General features: G+C 28.8%; 1 protein-coding gene and 1 non-coding gene across 8 annotated transcripts in view; one reads left to right on the top strand and one right to left on the bottom strand.

Annotated features, from left to right (window-relative positions):
• Positions 1 to 1,896: 1,896 nt before the first annotated feature.
• Trnar-acg lies at positions 1,897 to 1,969 on the bottom strand. The gene has a single exon. It is a non-coding gene; the product is annotated as a tRNA-Arg (tRNA).
• Positions 1,970 to 5,110: 3,141 nt separating this feature from the next.
• Positions 5,111 to 21,042, top strand: part of LOC123305000 (protein lap4) — a 236,780-nt gene continuing 220,848 nt past the window's right edge. For 4 of the 7 annotated variants that reach the window (XM_044886584.1, XM_044886585.1, XM_044886587.1 and 1 more), the window contains exons 1-2: positions 5,112 to 5,569; positions 5,673 to 5,790. In XM_044886584.1, the coding sequence (XP_044742519.1) occupies positions 5,408 to 5,569; positions 5,673 to 5,790 (280 nt within the window). In that variant the 5' untranslated portion in view covers positions 5,112 to 5,407. Of the gene's footprint in view, positions 5,570 to 5,672; positions 5,791 to 21,042 lie in introns of all 7 variants that reach the window. The other 3 variants (XM_044886588.1, XM_044886589.1, XM_044886590.1) reach the window with 2 other exon arrangements.

Genomic DNA, 21,042 nt, shown 5'->3' on the forward strand with positions numbered 1-21,042 from the left:
TCGTTTCCCGCTGTCTACCCCTATGTCCTTAGGTATGCTATGATCTTTAAAACTACGCAACGAATTTGGATGCGGTTTTTTCTAATAGATAGAAGAAGGAAGTGATTCAAAAGAAAAGTTTTTATGTATAAGATTGGATTGGACCTAGGTCTCTGGGTTACTTTAATAATCAATTTATATCCTAAAAGGTAAGAGATAACACTTTAAATTAGAAAGTTGATCCTCACAAAAAACTAACATTTTTTATTTTAAACATATTTTCGAAAGTCGTTAGCTTTCGGAGAAAATGCGATTCAAATAAAATGTCATTAATGCTTTTAATCAAAAGAAAACACGCTAGCTACAAAAAATGCTTTAGTCGAAAGTTTGTCAAGTTGTTTCGATTAAACGCAATAATGACATATTTTTAAGTAGCGATCACTCTGAAAGCTAACGATTTTCGAAAAAGTGGAATAAAAAAATGTTTGCACCTTTCTAAATTAGAGTGTTATTCTATCTCTTACCTTTAAGAATCAAAATTGACTATTAAAGCAACCCGGAGAGCTGGGTCCAATTTGATGTCAAAACAGGATGTCCCCCACCAAAAAATTGATTGGTTAATTACAAAAAGAGCTATTAGCCATGATAGATTAAAATTGTTTACTGCTGTTTCTTATGTTTGGAAAAAAAAACGTCAAACGATCGTTCTTAATGTTAAAAATGAAATTTTTAAACTACCAAAATTCTTAAATTATTTAGTTATTGCAGATTATTTCATTTCTAAACTAAAGATTTTATCGAATGTCTCAATTCTATTAATCTGGTTTGCTTTTACTAAATAGGAAAAATTGCTTTTTTGAAACGAACTAGATTACAAAAAATTGGGTTTTTAAAATTGAGGCTCAGAATAATCTCCAATAACTCCAAGATTTCTACAAGGAAATTTAATGATTAATTAAGAATTTTGGTAGACACAAAAATTTCATTTTTTACATTGTTTTTCAGTCTAGCAAACGATTTATTTTTGCGACCACTCATCTTATTGAAGTGTTTTTAGATTTTAACTCTTTTTCTTTTAACTCGTAGTGTCTGCTTGTCTGCTTCTCTGCTGAAAAAACTTTGGATCGATTTTTAACCCTTTTCCCCGTTTTAATCGAGCTAAAACTTTGCAAGCAGCAATTTTCCTTTAAAAAAATTTAATTATATTAGGTCTGATTTTGCATTTTTCGAAATTTTAACGGTTTCTTCAAATTGGAGCATAATAAAAACTTGGTTTTTATGGGCTAGTTTTATTGATATAATGTAAAGTTTTTTCTTTTTGAAAGAACAAAAATTATACTTTCGTATAGCTATATACGAAGACTGGAAACTCCAATCCAAAATGTAATCGAAGAGATAGCAGCCTCAAATCAGAATGTTATTGGTCAAACTTTAAACAGTCACACCCAAATAAATTTAATATTTTTTGCAATATATACGGTAAATATTTGTAAATCTACATTAAATATTTCTCTAAATATTGTTTGAATAGTGTCTTCATTTGAAGTCAATAAAAAAAACATTTTTACTGTAATATACTCGTTGCGTTAGTTTAGCATAATTTGCATTTAGTTTGAATAACAATACTTACTATGTAAAACTGGGTCTGTAGTCTGTGGACACAATAAATGGTGACTGGATTTTTATTGGTTATGAACAAGCATAGACTTGTTGGATTCAGTTCAATAATTCTTTTCAAGTTACAGGATAATAAAAATTTTCGTTACTTATTTTGATTTACTTTTATTATCATTTTTTCATTGGATTCCATAACTTGTCTACCAGTTTACATAAACAAGGAGGCGAAGTTGATGATTTTTATGAAGACATGATTTCAGTTTAATTCAAAAATTTTTTTTAAATTAAAAAAAATTTATTCGATCTTGCCAGGATTCGAACCTGGAATCTTCTGATCCGTAGTCAGACGCGTTATCCGTTGCGCCACAAGACCTTGTGATTATTGATCACTATTTTAATGTACATTCGATGCTCTCGTTTAACGGTTACATACTTATTATATTCACTATTTTAGTATTTATCATACTATTTCGTATCGACATCTGGGTATTTCTCTGGTATGAGGATGTTTAAGGAAATTTAATTTTCTTTTTGATTTGAAAAAACACTTCAAATTGCTATTTAAATTGACAGTAGACCATAAATTTAATAATATAATAAATAATATTTTTTCATACATATAGCAATTGCATTTTAACATTTTCAACGGTTTGTGTAAAAATAGGCAACTTTCATATCATTTAAGATTCAATCGCATATATATTTAATATTCAGGTAGAGTCATCAATATTATCTTATTCCGTCATTTGTGATAATCATGCTTATTCACTTATCTGACGGATATACTACAATTTTTAGCATTCCGGAATCGAAGGGGTAACCGTCGGAAATATATTACTAAGGCTCTAACGAAGTCCCTTAACGAAGATCTATTTGTTTTTCTTTTAAAAACGAATTTAATATGAAATACATAGTGTTCTATCTTGTATATACGATGGTACAAGATATATTTAGGTTTGCCACCGCTCCATATTTGATCGGGAGACTCCCGAAATTGAGCGTGTAGTCCCTCCCAACTCCCGATATCAACATAAATTATCCAGAGCTCAGAAAAAAATATTATTTGTTTCAGGTAAATTTGATAATTGTGAACAGCTTTTATTTTAAGTTCCTTGAAAGATGTTTATTTAAATACTTAATTATGGAAAAACGGGGTGAAAAAAAAATCAAAAATATCGAACAGTATTATAATCTTTGGTAAAATTAGATTAATTTCACTATCTCTCGACTCTCTGGTTTATTGACTTACAAGGTGGAACTTTGAAGTGGCAATCCTAGATATACTAGTTCGTCTCAATTATTACTATAAAATGTTTCGATGCTATTTTTTATGTAATAAGCTAACTAGGCTAATATTAACACAAATTAGAAAATATTAATAATAATTAATTTTACGAATTATATAAAATACAATAAATATTCCTTCTATGATTTGAAAATGAAAATCATTTACCTACGTGCATATCATAATTTTTACATAAAAAAAAAAGACGTAGGTATATTGCACGAATTTTAAAAGTCATAAAATCAAACTAACATAGTATCTGTCTGTTACTTCCTCTGATCTGATAGCATTCTTTTTCCAATTTCAAATTTATCACTGAAACTGATAGCTCAGTCATATCGAAAATAATAAGTAGTATAAAACAACTTAAATAATGAAGAGTTTGCGTTACCAATTTTACCTGTAAAATTTGCTTGGAAACTGAACTGTTGAAATTGATACCTTATTAATTTATTTATTTATTTTTTCTTTATTTTCTATATAAGAACATCTTGTAAAAAAATGTAAAAAAGTCGGTATTTAAATTATTGCAATCATAATAAATAAATGTATATAAAAAAATTATATATGCTCCAATTTTGCAAAAATAAAAATCACAGAATAGTATTAATTACAAAAAACAACAAGTGAAAGCAAACAATTGACTGAGTTAATTGTTGAAATACCATCTATATACAGTGTTAATTTCGTAATAATTTTTTTTTTTTTTTTTACGTAATGTGAGTAAAGAAAGATAGTCACTCTTAGTCATATTTTTACACTAAAACTTTTGTTCTATCTCTTACGGTTTAGAGCAAGATCCAATTGACCTGATTTGCTCACTTACGAACTCTTCGTCCTGAGCACGCTATAAAAATCTACTTGAATCATCGTGTTGACTTTCCGTTTTTGAGTTATCGTGTTGGCGGATGAACAAATGGACGGACAACCGGAAATGGACTAATTAGGAGATTGTATGAGTACCTATTACAATATCTTGATTTAGTTCATAGGTATACATGGTATAATCCTAGCTTTTAAAAAATTTTTAATCAAACTAAACGTAACGATTTAAAAAATGTGTCGATTTTTTTATTTGGTTGATGAAATTTGTGTAATTTACTTCCTATCGAATAAATATATTTTGGTAAGTCATGTCTTAAATTTAAACAAATGGTAATCGAACCTTTCACTACTAACATGAAAATTATTTGACAAGAATACTAATTAATAAATTTTAAGTAGCAAAACAATGAAATAATTAAAGGGAAGTGAAATTAATAATACATTTATGAACTTTTTGGGTACACTCTATCGATTTATTGATTATGGTATCGTGACATCTGGAGTATCTAAAATTTTCTTTAGAACCCCCCCCCTCCCAAACCAGCCTGCATTTCAAAAAATAAATCTAAACCAATTTTTTTACACTGAAAAACAAAAAAAAAAACCAAACGAACAAAACCTACTTTTTGCAAACTAAAAAAACGGAAACTAACCAAGTGACCAAAATTAACTCACTTTTTTGCACTTCTGGAAAAATTGGAATTTAAAAATGACTGAATCAACAAAATTACTGATTTTCTTATACAATACTGATTTTTTTATTATTTGCTCTATGAATTTTTTAGTAAAACAAATTGAGTAGGCTTTTGCATAAGGTTATTCTGGCTTTGTTTTTAATTCATTCAAAAAATTCGGTTTGCTTTGTTTATTTGGTTATTTTTGATTTTTTTTTAAATATTGTGACCCCCTCCGGAAAACAAATTCTAGAACCACGCCAGTATAACGGCTACGGCTAGCAAGTTTTTTGATTAATAAGTATACTTTTTGTTTGGATATATTTTTTTCTACACGTATATGCATACGAGTACATATCTAGACGTTACTGCGAACACTTTGCTCAAAAAGGATATTTTCGTTAGAAACTTATCACTGAGTTTCGCAATTAAAATACTCTCTTCATTATATACAAGAATCTTCTTCTGCACCAGCTACTTAAAGGAATTCAAACTATAAAGTTAATTTTGTATCACTCTGTATTAGTGATATCAGTCTTACATTTTGTATATCATTTTCTATATTACCGACTGTAAATAGGTTGACATTTTATACACAAGAGGGCTCACAAAAGATACTGAAAAGAAATGAATATGACGACTATGCGCAAAGGAATTTACAAACGAATACACATGATAGGCGCGTCAAATGTAAAGTTGAGGTACGGGAACATAGTAAGAGCGCTTGTGTCGTTACCTAGCGGTGTTGTTGAGCTCCAGTTGTTGTAAAGACAGACGACTTATGTGTGCAGTCAGTGTTTTAGTGAGTTGATTCGTGTAATAATAAAAATAGTTAATAAAAAATAATTTCTTGCTACTTTTCACTGTTTGCAAATACGTTATAAAAAAAATTCCAAAAAATAAATTTTAAAAGTATGTGTACGTTTTTCACAAAAAGTGTTAAATATCAATAAATAGTGTTTTAAAATAAATGTATTTTAAGTGTTATATGAAATTATGTGCGGTTTTTTAAACACGTGAATACGTCATGTTTCGTTGTATACCTATATTCAAAGGCTGTAATCGACAAGTAGAATATGTTGACAAGCGTCATTGTTCACTACCCACAGTTCCTGAAGATATTCTACGTTATTCAAGGAGTTTAGAGGAATTACTACTTGATGCAAATCATATACGTGAACTTCCAAAGGTATATAAAATATTCACAATAAATCAACAACCTTGACATCGCCCTGAGACACTCTACACGTACATATAAATCCAAATTCAATGAGTCTTTTGTTTTCTTACAGAATTTCTTCCGTTTATACCGTTTAAGAAAGTTAGGTTTAAGTGATAATGAAATCCATCGTTTACCACCAGATATACAAAATTTCGAGAATCTTGTCGAACTCGATGTCTCCAGAAATGGTAAGCAATTGTTTTTTTTATTTATATTGTTTTTTTTTTTTTTTGTTTCTTGAAGTTGATGACGTTTTTAATACACAACACTCTTGGCTTCTTTACATCAACCTGTTTTGTAAACATTGGTTAAGTTGACTGTTGTATGCAATCGGTTTTTTCCCGATAAAAACTGTGTTGGTTTTTAGTATCATTATCAAAGATATTATTGTATATTTCATATAAATTGAACATTCTGTTAGGGTTGAGTGAAATTGAAAGGGGGAATTTATTGTTTGTACCTATTTTACGAATTATTTTTAATTATTCTAACAGATGTGTACGGACTAGACATAAATATGCCAACAGACACTAATGCCCTTCTGTTTTTAAGAATTATCTCTACAATGTGTCTTACATTAGTACTATTAGTATCTATTTTTTGAAATTGTTTAATATGTTTACTTAGATATTTCAAACAAAAATTGTAAAGAAAATTGAGTTAATTTTAGAAAAAAGTAGACATCGTTATTTATTTGAAGTAGTTTGGAAAAGATCCTAGATTTAAAATTAACTAAAAAAGATAGAAAATAAACAAAAAATTCCGTGAAAAGTCCATTTCATGTATTTAATAAAAATAATTACAGAAAAGTGCCCGAATTGTTTGGAAAAATTAAAAGTAATAGAGTTTACATCCGACTGCTTAACGAATTTGACCTGCCAAAGTTTTTTTACTTAAATGTAATGTTAAGTAAAAAAACAGTGTTGCCGATTTGTAATTAATTTTAATGTTTGAGGATAATTTTGGGGATGTTCTAAAATTAAAATAGGTATTATAAGTCAAATTCATCCCTATGTACAATAAGAATTAAAAAAATAGCGTTTTTTGGATATTGGAGCAGTTTGATATTGCCAGTTAGATAATCCTAATATTGAGCAAAAAATCGATGTAATCGATTTTCGGATAATTTCAATACTTGAGGATTTTTTTTTATTGTTAGTAGTGTGTGCTCACAAACTTTGAAAATTGAGAATTATTAATGAATGTTACAAAAATCGAAAATTATCGAGACAATGAAATTTTAATTTAATTTGAAATTAATTAATGTTAATTAAACAGGATTGCCCAACGTCATGAGCAACAGAAAAGTGAAACCTAACTGTTTGCACATTGTCTTAAAGAATGCCACGTTTTCTGAAAATATGATGCTTTCAGGAATGATTTTACGGTCCCTGCTCTGCCTATAACTTTGGAAGATTTTCGTGGCCGCTGCTAATCTAATAAGCGTTATTGCCCATTTTTTTTGGAAGGAAAATCATAATTAGAATTGAATGTCCATTTTATTCGAAATCGTTTTGAAGTAAATATTAAATGATATATTACACAACACAGATATGAAATTTAAACAGAATACAATAAATGTGAACCCACTGACACTACGTACATACTACAACATACTAGTGATGTTCAGAATATTCGCATATTTCTTAAAATTCGCATTCGCAAGGAATTATGCGATTGATTAAAAGAAAAAAAAAATGAAACTGTGCATGAGTTTATAATGAAAAAACAACTTTGCATGTTTGGATAAAAAAGTGATAAATTTGTAACATAAATTATATAATGAAATATAAACTAAACAATTATCACACTTGATCAATAGAATTATTAATATTCTTGTAAATAAAATTTTGGTAATTAAGGTAGTATAGCGATCGAGAGTCACAGTTAAAGGATAATTTGCCTTTGCAATACCGAAAATGGTTAATGTTTGAAAAGTTGACACAGTTTACCTATAGCAAAAAATGGGTGCTTGTTTACTCAAAATAATTTGAAATTTAACACTATACATATTTGACATTTTAAATTATATCAAACAGATAAACACATTGGGTGCGTTTGGCAGAAAAAAGCGCTTGAGAGCGCTTACTAGCGCTGAAAAACAAACTGTACAGTTTTCGGCCAGGACATGTTTGCTAACTTCAGTTGCGCTGACACAATTATTATTATTTAAATATCTTCCATCTCTTCTTCATCATTCACAACATTATTTAATATATTATTCATTATTGGTAATTTTTTAATATGAATAATTTACAAACATATATTTAAATTAGGTTAGGCTCCCCGGTTAATGCTAACTTAGCGTCCTAGAGGAATATAGCTATTTACTATTTGACAGCGCTTACCGCTTAACAATCGCCATTTTGCTTACAAGCGCTTCCTAGCGCTTTTTTCTGCTAAACGCACCCATTATCTATATTCTTTGGTTATATTTACCAGTAATACACTAATACCAACTTAAAAATTATACTAAAGTTGTTACTGCTTAGTATTTCTCATATTAATATAAATTATTATTATTTTTATTTTAGATAGATTGAAAAATAAATTATTACTTGACTAGACGATTTGACTAGAATTGTATAGTTTCGATATTGCTATACTACCTTAAATGTATAAAAATTTGTGATCGCTTCATTTTAAAGATAAAATTTGCAAAAATTGGAGATAAATATTCACATTCGCGAATGTACAAACTACAACATTCGGCACATCACTATTAAATACGTGCATATTGACACTCAAATTCAATAAAATGATCTTATATATCCGGCATTTAAAAATTTTATATATATTTTAGAATTGAAATAAAATATCAAATGGGTAGAGTAAGGGAATTTTCCTTATTTTTTAAGGAGAACATCTAATATTCGCCGATTTAGGTCTATTTTATGTTTTATTTTTTATTAAGATTCAACAATTCGGAAAATTCACATATTCGTGACTCCAAGAAACTTTAGTGTTTGGGGTCACGAACATTCTATAAACGTAGAATGTTATATAGATTTATACTGGAGTAAAACTAAGCAAAAAAATGCTACAATTTAAAAAAAATTTAACCTCGTAGGACAAAATGGCAGCCATTTTAAACAATTCACTAAATTTGGAAATTTTGGCCGAACTATTTAACGGATTTCGCTAAAAAATTTTAACCGAAAGTTGTAAGTAATAAAACCTACTATTGATATTAGTTTCATTAAAATCAATCAAATATTTTTCAAGTTACAGTCAAATAAACTGTTTTACCATATGTATGTATACATATATATATAACTGGGAAGGGAAGAGACGAACCCCCCCCCCCACAAATATGAGGAGTAGTTCTTAACATTGACTACAAACCTACCAAATTAGGATATGCACCGATGTCTCCTTTTGCGAATATAAAATAAAAATGATAAAATTTCTGAAAAAAATTCTATTTTTGACGCCATTTTGTTGGTTAAACATGTTGCACCACTCCGGGAAAGTAAAAAATTTCAAAAAATATTTATTTTGATGTGAAAAGAAAAACCCCAAAGTTTCGCTGCCCGAACTTTTAATCCATACACAAGGCGTAATTTTACTCTACTATTAATGTTTCGCCATAATTATGGTTACCTGCGACTAAATGATTCAGGCTAGCTATATTTGAATATATCATTTTTGGTTTGTTTTGGCATACACAAATTTTTTTGGGTATCAAATAAAATGCCTTTTTAAAAAAATATTGCCGTGTAGCTGTTTGTAATTCAGTAAATGTTATTTTAGTAACAGTAATTGAAAAGTTCGAAAGAACATATCAAATAAAGTTCATAAACAAACACAATGTTATTTTTAATGAATTTCCTAAAAATTAAAAAGGAGGGGGAAATAAACTGGGAATTTCGGCAACAAAACACACCTCAAGAATGAGAGTCTGCTCAATCCATTTTATAAAAAAATATAACGATAAAGTACAAAATTTACAAGAAAATTATTTATCAAAAATTACAAATAACAACAACACAGGAGAGCAATCTTTTTTATGAAAATGATCAACTGGGTGACCTGATAAAAGGTCCATTTTTAACATCCGCGTTCAGATTTTAAAAATATTCTCGGATATGTTTTAAGATAATTAATTAAATTAGTGTAGTTCAGCTCAGTATTTTGGAGTCACGTATGATTTAAAGTCGCACCTCATTTTAAAACTAAATGTCATATACTTATTTGACAAATCACAATAGAATAAAAGTTGGAGTAGTCGTTTTTACAATCAAAATTGTTGATAATAGTGTAATAATGATAAACATATATTTTATTGCGTTAAGAGACATCGATTTTTATTGTATCTTTTAATTCCAATCAGACTCCATTTTTTCCCAATTAAAATGAAATTTGATGTGATTTTGGCGTTTGAAAATCGAAATATATACAGGATGGAATATTGTAACCGTTTACTGGAACAAAAAGGAAAGGACACCTTAATTTGATCTACACTTACTGCAGGGTCATCAAAAGTTCATATCGGACTCGTTAAATATAAGATAAAGGCGAACTTTTTTATATTACTAAATTATATCTAATTAAAGTTTAATTAAGTTCCTTTTTATTGAACATAGATGTACATATGACGTTGAAAATTTAATAAAATTATGATTCATAAGAGAAAAATTGATTGAAAACTAAAATAATGTCACTGTACTAATAAAACAATTTTTTGTTCTGTTCCGTAAGAGTTTTTATTATCATCTGACATAAATAATTCATGAATGCAGAAATATTTAATAAATTTTTGTTAATAAAACTCTTTGTTTAAAAAGAATTATTTTTTTTATTTGTTAGTTTCAAAGTTAAATTTAATTCTCATAGAAATGTTAATTAATAACCACCTCTAATGATTATGGAGAATTTTCAATGTGTTTTTGGTTGATCTTGGGAATTTTTAATATATTATTTTTGAATAAAATATTTCGAGCTATTGTAAGTACTTATTTTTAGTCGATTTCATTCAATAACTGTAAAAAGACCCACAAAATTACTTACTGCAAATTTTTTTAAAAAATTATTGAATTCATATATATTCATAAAGATTGAGTATAAATTATAAATTAAATATAAACTTAAGGACGTTCCTAAAAAGTCACGTTTTCTTAGAATCATCTTTAAATCGTGTTAATGCATTCTCATAAATTTTTGAATATCTCTTACGGAGTAAAATTTTTAGATTGGAGCTGTTTTAAATTTTGCGTTGTAAATTGAAGTGTTCTTAAAGGAATGCTTTATTACGTAACTAGATTGATACCCGCCCGCTTCACTAAGCTTAAAAGTAAAAACCGCCGCTTTAAAGCCTACATCTTCTCTTGATATAAACAGTTTTCAATTTTGTTAAAATAGTCATAATTCATTGAGTATACTAGAATAGTTGGTCATATTTAATTTATGGTTCAAAATGATGATTATAGATTTGGTCCATCTATAATCATCATTTTGAACCATCAATTAAAGATTTCTGTATAAATTTAAAAAACGGTAAATGTCAAATTGAATTGAATTATTTATTTTTTTTTAAATATATCTTTATAAATTATATCTCATGTGCTATTCTGATATATCAGCTATATTGCTGTACAATTTCATCAAAAACCATTCGCTAGTTATATCGTGAAAACGTAACAAACAAACAAACAAACATGCTTACTTTCGCATTTATAATATATAAGGATAGGGTAGGAACAAAGCTAATTTTCTTGAGATTAACTTGGAAAACTAATATTCATTAGTTAAAAGCGTGACAAACATTTTCCTATAAAGAAAATTATAACAAGCGGCACTCCTTTTCCATAAAATACATTAGTCTGGTAGATTTAACCTGATATTGATAATGAATTCTTAAAATTTTGGGGAAATTGCTAATTTTTTTTAAATAGGGTTCTTTTTGCAAAAAACAGAGGAAAGTAGTTTTCCGTCCCCGGAACGACACGATCTTCCCACGCACGATCTTCCGCACACGGTTTTTAACTCTACATTGTTTTCTTTGGTGATGTTTTCTTGAATATCCCTGCTTTTATTGATTGGATTGAGGCGAAGAAAAAATAAAATTGTTTGTTACAATTTCTGCATTGACCTTGCCTGCTATTGAACTCCGAACATAGCAAAATAACCTAAATATATATACTTCATATTTTCAACTTTCTCTGATAACTGCTTGAAAAATGAAAGTATTGAGTTGAAAAATTCTGCCTGTTTAATTTTTCCAAGTTCTAATAGTTCTTAAGTTGGCGAAATTTATTTTTTAAATGCGTTCGGATGTTATTTTTTCTCGGAGTTTTTGGAAATCTAATTTTCAAACTAATTATACAGTTATGATACAGTGCAACCTTAATATAACGAACCTCAATATAACGAATTCCTCGATTTAACAAATTTTTCGCAATCCCCTTGAATTGTCCATAAGAGTCAATATAAAATATACCTCTACATTTCGAATATTTTTTGCGAACAGTCTCTTTATAACGAATTTTCAACTATAATAAAAAATTTAAATACCTCTAAATAACGAAATTCGTCAATTCAAAACCTTTATATAACGTATAAAGTCCCACCAATATATGACAGTTAGTATGCTCCATAGTATGTAATTCATGTCGCGAGAGCTTCCGACACTTTTTTCCTCTTTATAACGAATTTTAGACCAACTTAACCTCAATATTAAAAACCTCAGTTTAATGAATTACTTGATATAACGAATATTTACTGGTTCCCTTCAGATTTGTTATATCGAGGTTGCACTGTATTATGATTTTTAATATCACACAATTTAAAAGTTATTCGAGCACATCATATGTTTGTTAAACATGTTTAAACTGTATTGCCTTTGAATGTGAAACAAAACAGAAAATTGAGGATCTTTTTTTGATACCGGTTAAAAATTAAAAATACTACATTCCTATTCTTGATTGAAATTGTGTTACAGGTACAACTGTTTGCTTAAATTGGTAATTAACATTCACCCCTCCCCTACTTTCCTCCGCAAATCGTATGCACAAAAAAATTTGAAAAATGTAGGTAATAATAACACCAGTACATGTTTAATATAATTATTAAAATAAATATTTACGAATCTATCTCTGTGTGTAATATTATTTAAACCTTCATTCAAAATATTAATTTATTCAGGTCTGTTAAGCTAACACTACAAGAAGATTAATGTATCAGTGCAAAATCTCTTTAAATATTTCATAAAAATATTAAATTTTATTAGTTAAAATAACAAAAAAATCCGTTATGTGAATTCTATCCTCGCAGATACATCCCGAGAAAATATGAGGGGTAAACACGTAGCGGTCAACGACCGCTATGCCTGCTGTCTGTCTGTGTGTCTGTCAGTGGCATCGTAATGCCTAAACGGATGAACCAATTTAGGTTTTTTTTTGTTTCGTTTAAAAGGCTACTTAATGGGGGAGTGTTCTTAGTTATGTTACAAGTGCAAGTTTAGGATTCCGTACCCGGGAAAATGAAAGAATAGTCGATGATCCTCAAAATCGGCTCAGTTTGGAAAGGTCTTTAAGGAAAAAGGTAATTTAATGGAGAGTATTCGTAGATACGTTTCAAGTGGGTGTTCAGGGTTCCGTATCCGAAGAATGTATCGGGTTTTTTTTTTAATTTTGTAAATTTCACTGAAGAAATTAAAAATTTTGGTTAAAGGGCTTATTAGATTCAAAAAATTGAACGATTATTTATTTTCTATTAATTTGGAATCTTAACAGTTTTTGAACAATACTTTTAAGGTTCGCCTTTGTTTTTTGACTACGATTATGTTGTTAACTGAGAATTATTGATTGAAAATCAGTTTTGCGGTCACAATATTGGCCAGTTGTAAACGGTCAAAACATACTTTATTGCTAACTTATCTCAATCATGGCGGGTAGTGGTCTTGTTAGTAGTTAGTACCATTATTATTGTTTAGATAACGAACATAAAACTATTATGTGGAAATGTTGTTATGTAATTATAATATTGCTTAAGAAAATTATTTAACACTTATCGAAAAATGTACAAATATTTTCACTTGTTTATAATTGTTTATTTTTATGTTCTATAAACTTTTTTGGTTTACGCAATTAAAATGTAGAATAAAAGTGGTTCTCAAAAAATTGTTGGGTTAAGTCTGGTTGGTCAACCCTAGCAACTCAGTTGGTTAAGGCATAACCAACTTGGTTCGCGGTATGTTTAGGGTAGCGGGCTCGATTTCCGCCGTCACAATAATACAACATACAACAATAATAGTTGTGATGGGCTGGTGTAGTACATGGGGTATGTATGAAGGAGGGTGCTGAACTCCTCTGAAAATAATTGAGGAGCTGATAAATGAAATTATCGGCGGAAAAGGTGGTAAAATACATGAATGGGGTATCACAATGGGATCTATAGCCTAAGTGTGTCCTTCGTGTAGAGCCAATATAACCTAACCTTACTTAACCTAAGTATGGTTAAAACTTTTTAAGTGGTAGGACACATGAATTCAGGTAACTAATCACTAAAGTAATTTGTTGCAGATATCTATTTTTTTCTTGCTATAAATGATAATTAATTAAGCTGAACAGCCCCCCATTAAGCAGAACACTTCGAATAGCATTTTCATACCCCATAAGTAAAGAAACTATCGATATTTGGTATTAATTGATAAAAGCATTGTTTATTTATTATTTATGTTTGTTTACTAAATTTTGTATACAAATTTAAAACGTCGAAAGTTTTTTTGAATATAATTGACGTTTTTTGTGACATAAAGGCGCGTAAGCTATAAAGATAAAACGCTTGTCGAGTCAATCTGAATTAAAGAAAATTGAAAAAAAAACTCTAAAGCTAAAAGCTCGTTTTGTAGTTTAGTTAATCAATTAAAAAATAATATTAAAAAAAGTTGCAAATTTTGATGAGGGACATCATGTTCTGACATCAGATTATTGGATTTAGTTTCCCGGGTTGTTTTAATAAGCAATTTACATCCTAAAAGGTAAGAGATAGAATAACTTTTTAAAAAAGAAAGTTGATGCTCATCAAAAAATTTTGTATTGTAAGCATTTTTTCGAAAATCGTTAGCTTTCGGAAAAAATGCGATTTAAAAATATTTAAATCATTCATATGTAAATATGATATGAACGATTTAAAAATATTAGTATTTTACCGTAGTTGACTTGTTTTCTTTCGATCAAATGCAATTTCCTCCGAAAGCTGACGATTTTCGAAAAAATGGTTTAGATGAAAAATGTTAGTTTTTTATGAGGATCAACTTTCTAATTTAAAGTGTTTTTCTATCTCTTACTGTTAAGGATCTAATTTACCTATTAAAGAAACCCGAACCTGATGTCAGAACATATGCGGGAATGTTTATAAATTTTATATATTGTTTCATTTTATTTTGGCATCTTTGGACACATTTCGACTATAAGGCATACTTGAAAATTTAGTCCCAAGGAATTTGATAAACTTTCTATGATGAGAATATTGACCGATATTATTGTAGTAGACTTTGGAATCTTAAAGGATGGGTAAATTTTATAGGTTAAGATTTGATATTTACTCAAAGCTATTCAAATTTTAAATTTTTGACTGTTGATATTTATTAGTATGTTTTGAATTGTAAACGGATGGAGATTTAGAAAATTCGGTCAATGCGTATGTATAAAAAAATTCACTATTATTTTATAAAAAAAGTTATCATATGATATTTTTTTTAAAAACAACTTATGTACAGAGTGCCCCGGGGTAATTCAAATATTTAGATTCCTGAATGTAAATATAATTTACATCGTGTACTTGTAGTTCAAATTTTTATTAGACTTTCGACAGATGCAAATAACATGTATTCTGCATTTTGTTAAAATAAATCCCCTTCAGGACCCACAACAACAATTTTTACTGTATGTCCTGAAGGGAATTTATTTTAACAAACTGCATAGATAATACAGCCCACAGAAATGCTCATCTTAATTTGAATAACATGTATTCTAGTTTCATTGAACTTCCACACAGGCTCTACAAGTAGGATCATCTAAGAGCATCAACTTTTGAATGTGATATTTAAATCGACAGTGTCCTATTAAGATTCCGGCCATCCTTCTCAACTGTATTCTAGTAAGGAAATCGACCAATAACCTAGATTTTTAAAATTTTTAAATTTTATTAATTTCGATTTCAACAACTTGAAACTCGAACTTGTTAAAAAAATCGAATTTTTGTTTTTGTGCTGGGCCATCTTGTATTAAAACACACGCCTATTTGTAAAAGAATTAATTTCAGTTATATCGCGTCATAAAAATGCATTACAATATTTTATTATTATTAAACACATATGGCATGGCGATAAGATAAAAATTTAAATCTACATACTTAAAATAATAAGTTTTATGTATGGCTGTAAAATGTATTGAAAAATTTATATGATATTTTAACATTTTGATAACGATTTTCTCATTAAATTTAAAATACTTTCCATTTTTTTTTATTAATTACAACTGTGATTCAGATTTTGAACAACATATTCTTAAAAACTAACATAATTAAGTATTTAAAGACCTTGTAATTGTATAATCAAATTTGTATTTAGTTTCTTTCTTGGGAAGAAAAATACTTTTGAATATTTTTTTCTTTTACTTTCGATTTAGAAGATATCTTATTTTTTGAATGGATAGCCTGTGGACTGATTTTCCTCATTCATGAAATTAAGAACTAAAACTGCAATCAATATTTTTCGGATTATAAAGCCACAAAACTGCGAAAAAAACTGCGATTCGATATCACGGATTCTGCCCATCTTCCGAAAATCGTGCCATTTGTCGTCAAAAATTTTTGTTTTTGGCACAAAAATGGCAAACTTAGTGTTTATAAAAAATGACACGATTTTCGTAAATGACATGATGATAAATGACAAGACATTGTAGAATCCGGACATAGTATTCCTAAACAGCGGCCAAAAATACCTCCTAGAACCAAGTTTGGCCTACAAATATTAAGTTTGCTGTTTTTGTACCAAAAAAAATAAATTCTTGGCTAAAAATGGCACGATTTTCGGAATACGAGATAGAATTCGTGTAATCTGACGTCAGATTCGTAGTCAGCGATCAAAAATACCTGCAAGATGACAATTATAAGCCAAAATAGTATAAAATAGTAAATAAATAAAGTTTAGTGTTTAAAGATAGATCTGGCGTTTTGTTTTTTTGCAATTAATTACGAAAAATGGATTTAATGTGCAGTCAATAAGAATTTTCGTATGTATGGTACATTTTCATCAAAACTCGATAAAACCAGTAAGAAATAATATAGTAAAACAAATCATCAATAATGAGTCAGATGCATCAAATGGTTCTTGTTTTTGGTCAACAATCCAATCATAAAAACATTGTAATTATTTTCAACCAAATAACAGTACAGTATTTTATAATTACTAACATAATAATTTGCAACAAAAATGTCGCTAGAACATGGAGCTGAATGCACATACAATAAATAAATCTTGAAAGGTGGGAATTAAGGTGGTATTTGAAATGTTCTTCAGTAAATTATAGTGTATACTGATTCAGTATTTTTTCTTAACAAGACAGGGAAATTATTTAATTTGTTCTTTTTAACTCAGCGTAGTATACACTAAGTATAGAAAGAAAAGGTTACTGCTATTAAAGTGTTATAAGACTATTTTCTTTTATACTTATATTTAGTGCCAATAGTGTATACAATAGCAAAAATTGTTTGTATCAAAGGGGAAATCTCGATTGACACTTAACCTTAAAGGTCAACCCGTTTTCGTCGCTAGTAATAAATAGAAAGTCACATTATTAACGAAAAAGTTGCTTTTAAAGAAATTTTAAAGCACTATTCAAATTGTTTTTTGGCTTTTTTTTTTTGGGTTAATTCCCAAAATCTCCAAATATTTAAGCCAATTTTTTATCTTTTTCAACAAATTTTGCGGCGTTTTTCAAAAAATTTGTTTAAATCTTCGATGTATCGAATGAACGCCGATTCTCAAAAACAATTGTCGGATGTCTAAAAGTCACCGAAAATAAATGAAAATAGAAATATAGAAAATCGAAATATATTAAATACTTCTTTCGATAACTTCGGCCCGGTATAAAGCAGATCATTCAGAGAAATATTTGTAGTGGTCTAAGCAGACGCATCAAACACACATCGTAAAGGTGTGGGTGAACTATCCGGATTGGATACACCGTGATGAGGAATAAAATAATCTGGAAACTACAAAGCTTCCGTTTTTTCTTATCAGATATACCCTTCATGCAAATAAATTTCTATAACTTTTGTATACTGCTCCTTAAATTCTCGCGATTTACAAAATTTATGTTCTAATGCATAAAATAGCTTAAGTGCAGTATAAAACGAATTTCTCAATCCAATTTAAATGGCAAAACTGTTGATCTGTATATTTTCTCACATTTTACATCATCGGGATGCTCAAATTTTTCTGAAGAATATTTTCAGTCTCCCAGGGTTTTGGAACTAAATCCGTTAATGATGATTCAACCTGAATTTGAAATGATTTTATCGATTTCATAACGAAATCCAGTTGATCTTTAACTGACCTTGAAGATCGATTTCAAGTTCTTTAATTTTATTTTAAAGCTGTCAAGTTGTAAACCTCAAAAAAAAACACCCTATCGGTTTTAATGACCAAAACTTTCTCTTAATATTAATATAAATTTTTAATTTTTTAAGAAAAAAATTGATTTATAGGACTATTTAAAACATTTCAAACTGGAATTAAGATCAAAATAAATTTCAACTTAACTCTTCACCGTATCGAATTTTGATTTTTCTAGTATCATAAATGTAATTTGGAAAATGGGTGAAGTTAGGACCATGTTTTAATCATGATGGCAGACGCTGCTTGAGGTAGAAAATCTGTGATGTATCGGAAATATTGTTTTCTTATCGAATGATTGTAGAACATCAATGCAACATTACATTATATTACATCGATAGAAGCATCGATGTTTTTTCAAGTTAAACAACCCTATCCTCAGGCTTTTATCTAGCTACTTAATAAAAAATTGATTCAATACATACGAGAAATACGGTAGATATTGGCCTAGGACTGATGTAGTAATTGATAGTTATTACAGATCGGCTGGAAATTTGAAAGAATATAATTGCAAATAATGTATCGGAACAACGGACATCTCTTTTTTCAGCAAGTGTAAAATTTTTTTGAGTTATTTATCTTCTTAAATTTGATTATCGCTATGTATAAATATTCCCAAATTTTAAAAATGCTGAGTAAGTTCAAATTTTCCAAGCCCACTGAAATGACTGTCAAATACCACGCCTGTCCTTGTTTGAATTCAAAGAGTTTTAGAAAAGTATGTTTAAGTGATGCGATCTTAAATTTAATGTTGTTATACGTGATTCACTTTTTAATGTAGGAAACGAAGCATTTGACTCAGGAAAAATTCCGCTCCAGCTGATTTGGTATAATATATGGAAAAACGGATAGGCATAAGATAAAAAACTTCAACGGTCAAAAAGTGTTTAAAATAGTCCAAAATAAAATATCATATGGTTTTCAAATCAAATTTTTGACCACACCCACAAAATTATCTTGATTTTCGCCCATAACAAATTTTCGGAAAAAACACTTTTGTAAAAAATGTCACTTTTTCAAAAGTGTGTAGAATTGTCCAAAATAGGTCATATAGTTTTCACATCAAATTTTTGACCAGAACCACAAAATAAACTTTATTTTCGTCAATAACAAATTTTTGGCAAAAATCCGTACTTTATTTTTTTTCAAACGCTGGTATATCGAAAACGGTGAGTTTTAGTGAAAATTGTCACGGGTAAAAAAAATACTTAAAATTGTCCAAAATATAATATCTAATAATGACCTTAAAAGTTAAATTTTTGATTGGAACCACAAAATAATCTTTAGTTCTCCAATAACGAGGTTTCGGTGAAATTTCCACATTTTTTTCTTCAACTTCTGCCCCATCCCATGTTCGTAAATCGAAAATGCAAGTTCTCATGAATATGATTTTGTTGAGAGCACTCAGAAAAACATTTTCCACTGGCTTCCATAAAAATTAGCTGGCGCGGAGTTTTTCGTGGGTCAAAGTCTTCGTTTCCTACATTATTTATATTTTTTATCTGTAATAGTTATAGTTTCTAGATACAATAGTCGTCTTTTTCATTCGACCGTATCATTGGTCGTTCGTTCGTTGTACATATAAAAATAATAAATAGTAGTTATCATTATCTACAACAGTTTTATACTAATACTTTTTGTTTTGCTGTTGGCTTTACTGTAGTATCTTGTTCACGTACAATCGAGTTTATAAAAAATAGAATCACTTAGAAAACAAATTTATAATCAGAAATATTCTTATTTTTGAATTGTTTAGATAATTTTTTCGCCATTTATTTTTTCGGCTTGTATGACTCGAAGGAAATCCGTTAGAAGCTACTCAAATTGTACCTTGAGTAGCTTCTAACTGATAATGGTATCTTTTTTTTTAACTGAGCATTTTCTTTCGTCCTTACTGCACTAAATGTAGAAACGTTTAGAAAATTACTAGTATGGTGTTTCTATCAGCTAAATTAATTAATCTAATTATGTCAGAATAACAAACTTTTCTTATTTTTTGACATCTTTATTTTTATACCATGTATATATGAAATATACATAGTATATTAAGTTTCGTCCCAAGTTTGTAACGCTTAAAAATATTGATGCTACGAAAAAAATTTTGGTATAGGTGTTCATAGAATCACCTAATTAATCCATTTCCGGTTGTCCGTCCGTCTGTGGACACGATAACTCAAAAACGAAAAAAGATATCAAGCTGAAATTTTTACAGCGTACTCAGGACGTAAAAAGTGAGGTCAAGTTAGTCCGTAGGACCCATCTTGTAAACCGTTAGAGATAGAACAAAAGTTTAAATGTAAAAAATGTTCCTTAAAAAATAAAAAACTTTTGTTTGAAACATTTTTTTGTAAACATCATTGTTTACCCACGAGGGCGTTAATTAGGTGCGAATTTTATAGTATGTATTAATATATTAATATCAGTTGTGTGTGTGTCTATTTAAAAGTGAATATCTTTTGTTATTTACGTGACGTCAAAAAAACAAACGATTGCGCATCAACACTATGTATTATAGTACCTATGTATTAATATATGATTATCAGTTATATATGTGTGACATGTATGTTTGTGTAATGTGACAGAGTAATCAACACTGTCTATACATGGTATTTCAACAATTAACTCAGTCAATTGTTTGTTTTCACTTGTTTTAATTTAAAATCCAAACTGAATATATTTGTGTAGATTACTTATTTACCATTTAGTTTATGTACTAACCGTCCCATTTCGCATAGAAAATCACCAGTTATAAGAAAATCGCCCGGTACAATTTAAGCAACGGTAAGAAATAGGCCCCTATGTTCACCGCTTGCTTGAT

The sequence above is a fragment of the Chrysoperla carnea genome, chromosome 1 (genome assembly GCF_905475395.1).
Source record: "Chrysoperla carnea chromosome 1, inChrCarn1.1, whole genome shotgun sequence".
NCBI lineage: Eukaryota > Metazoa > Arthropoda > Insecta > Neuroptera > Chrysopidae > Chrysoperla > Chrysoperla carnea.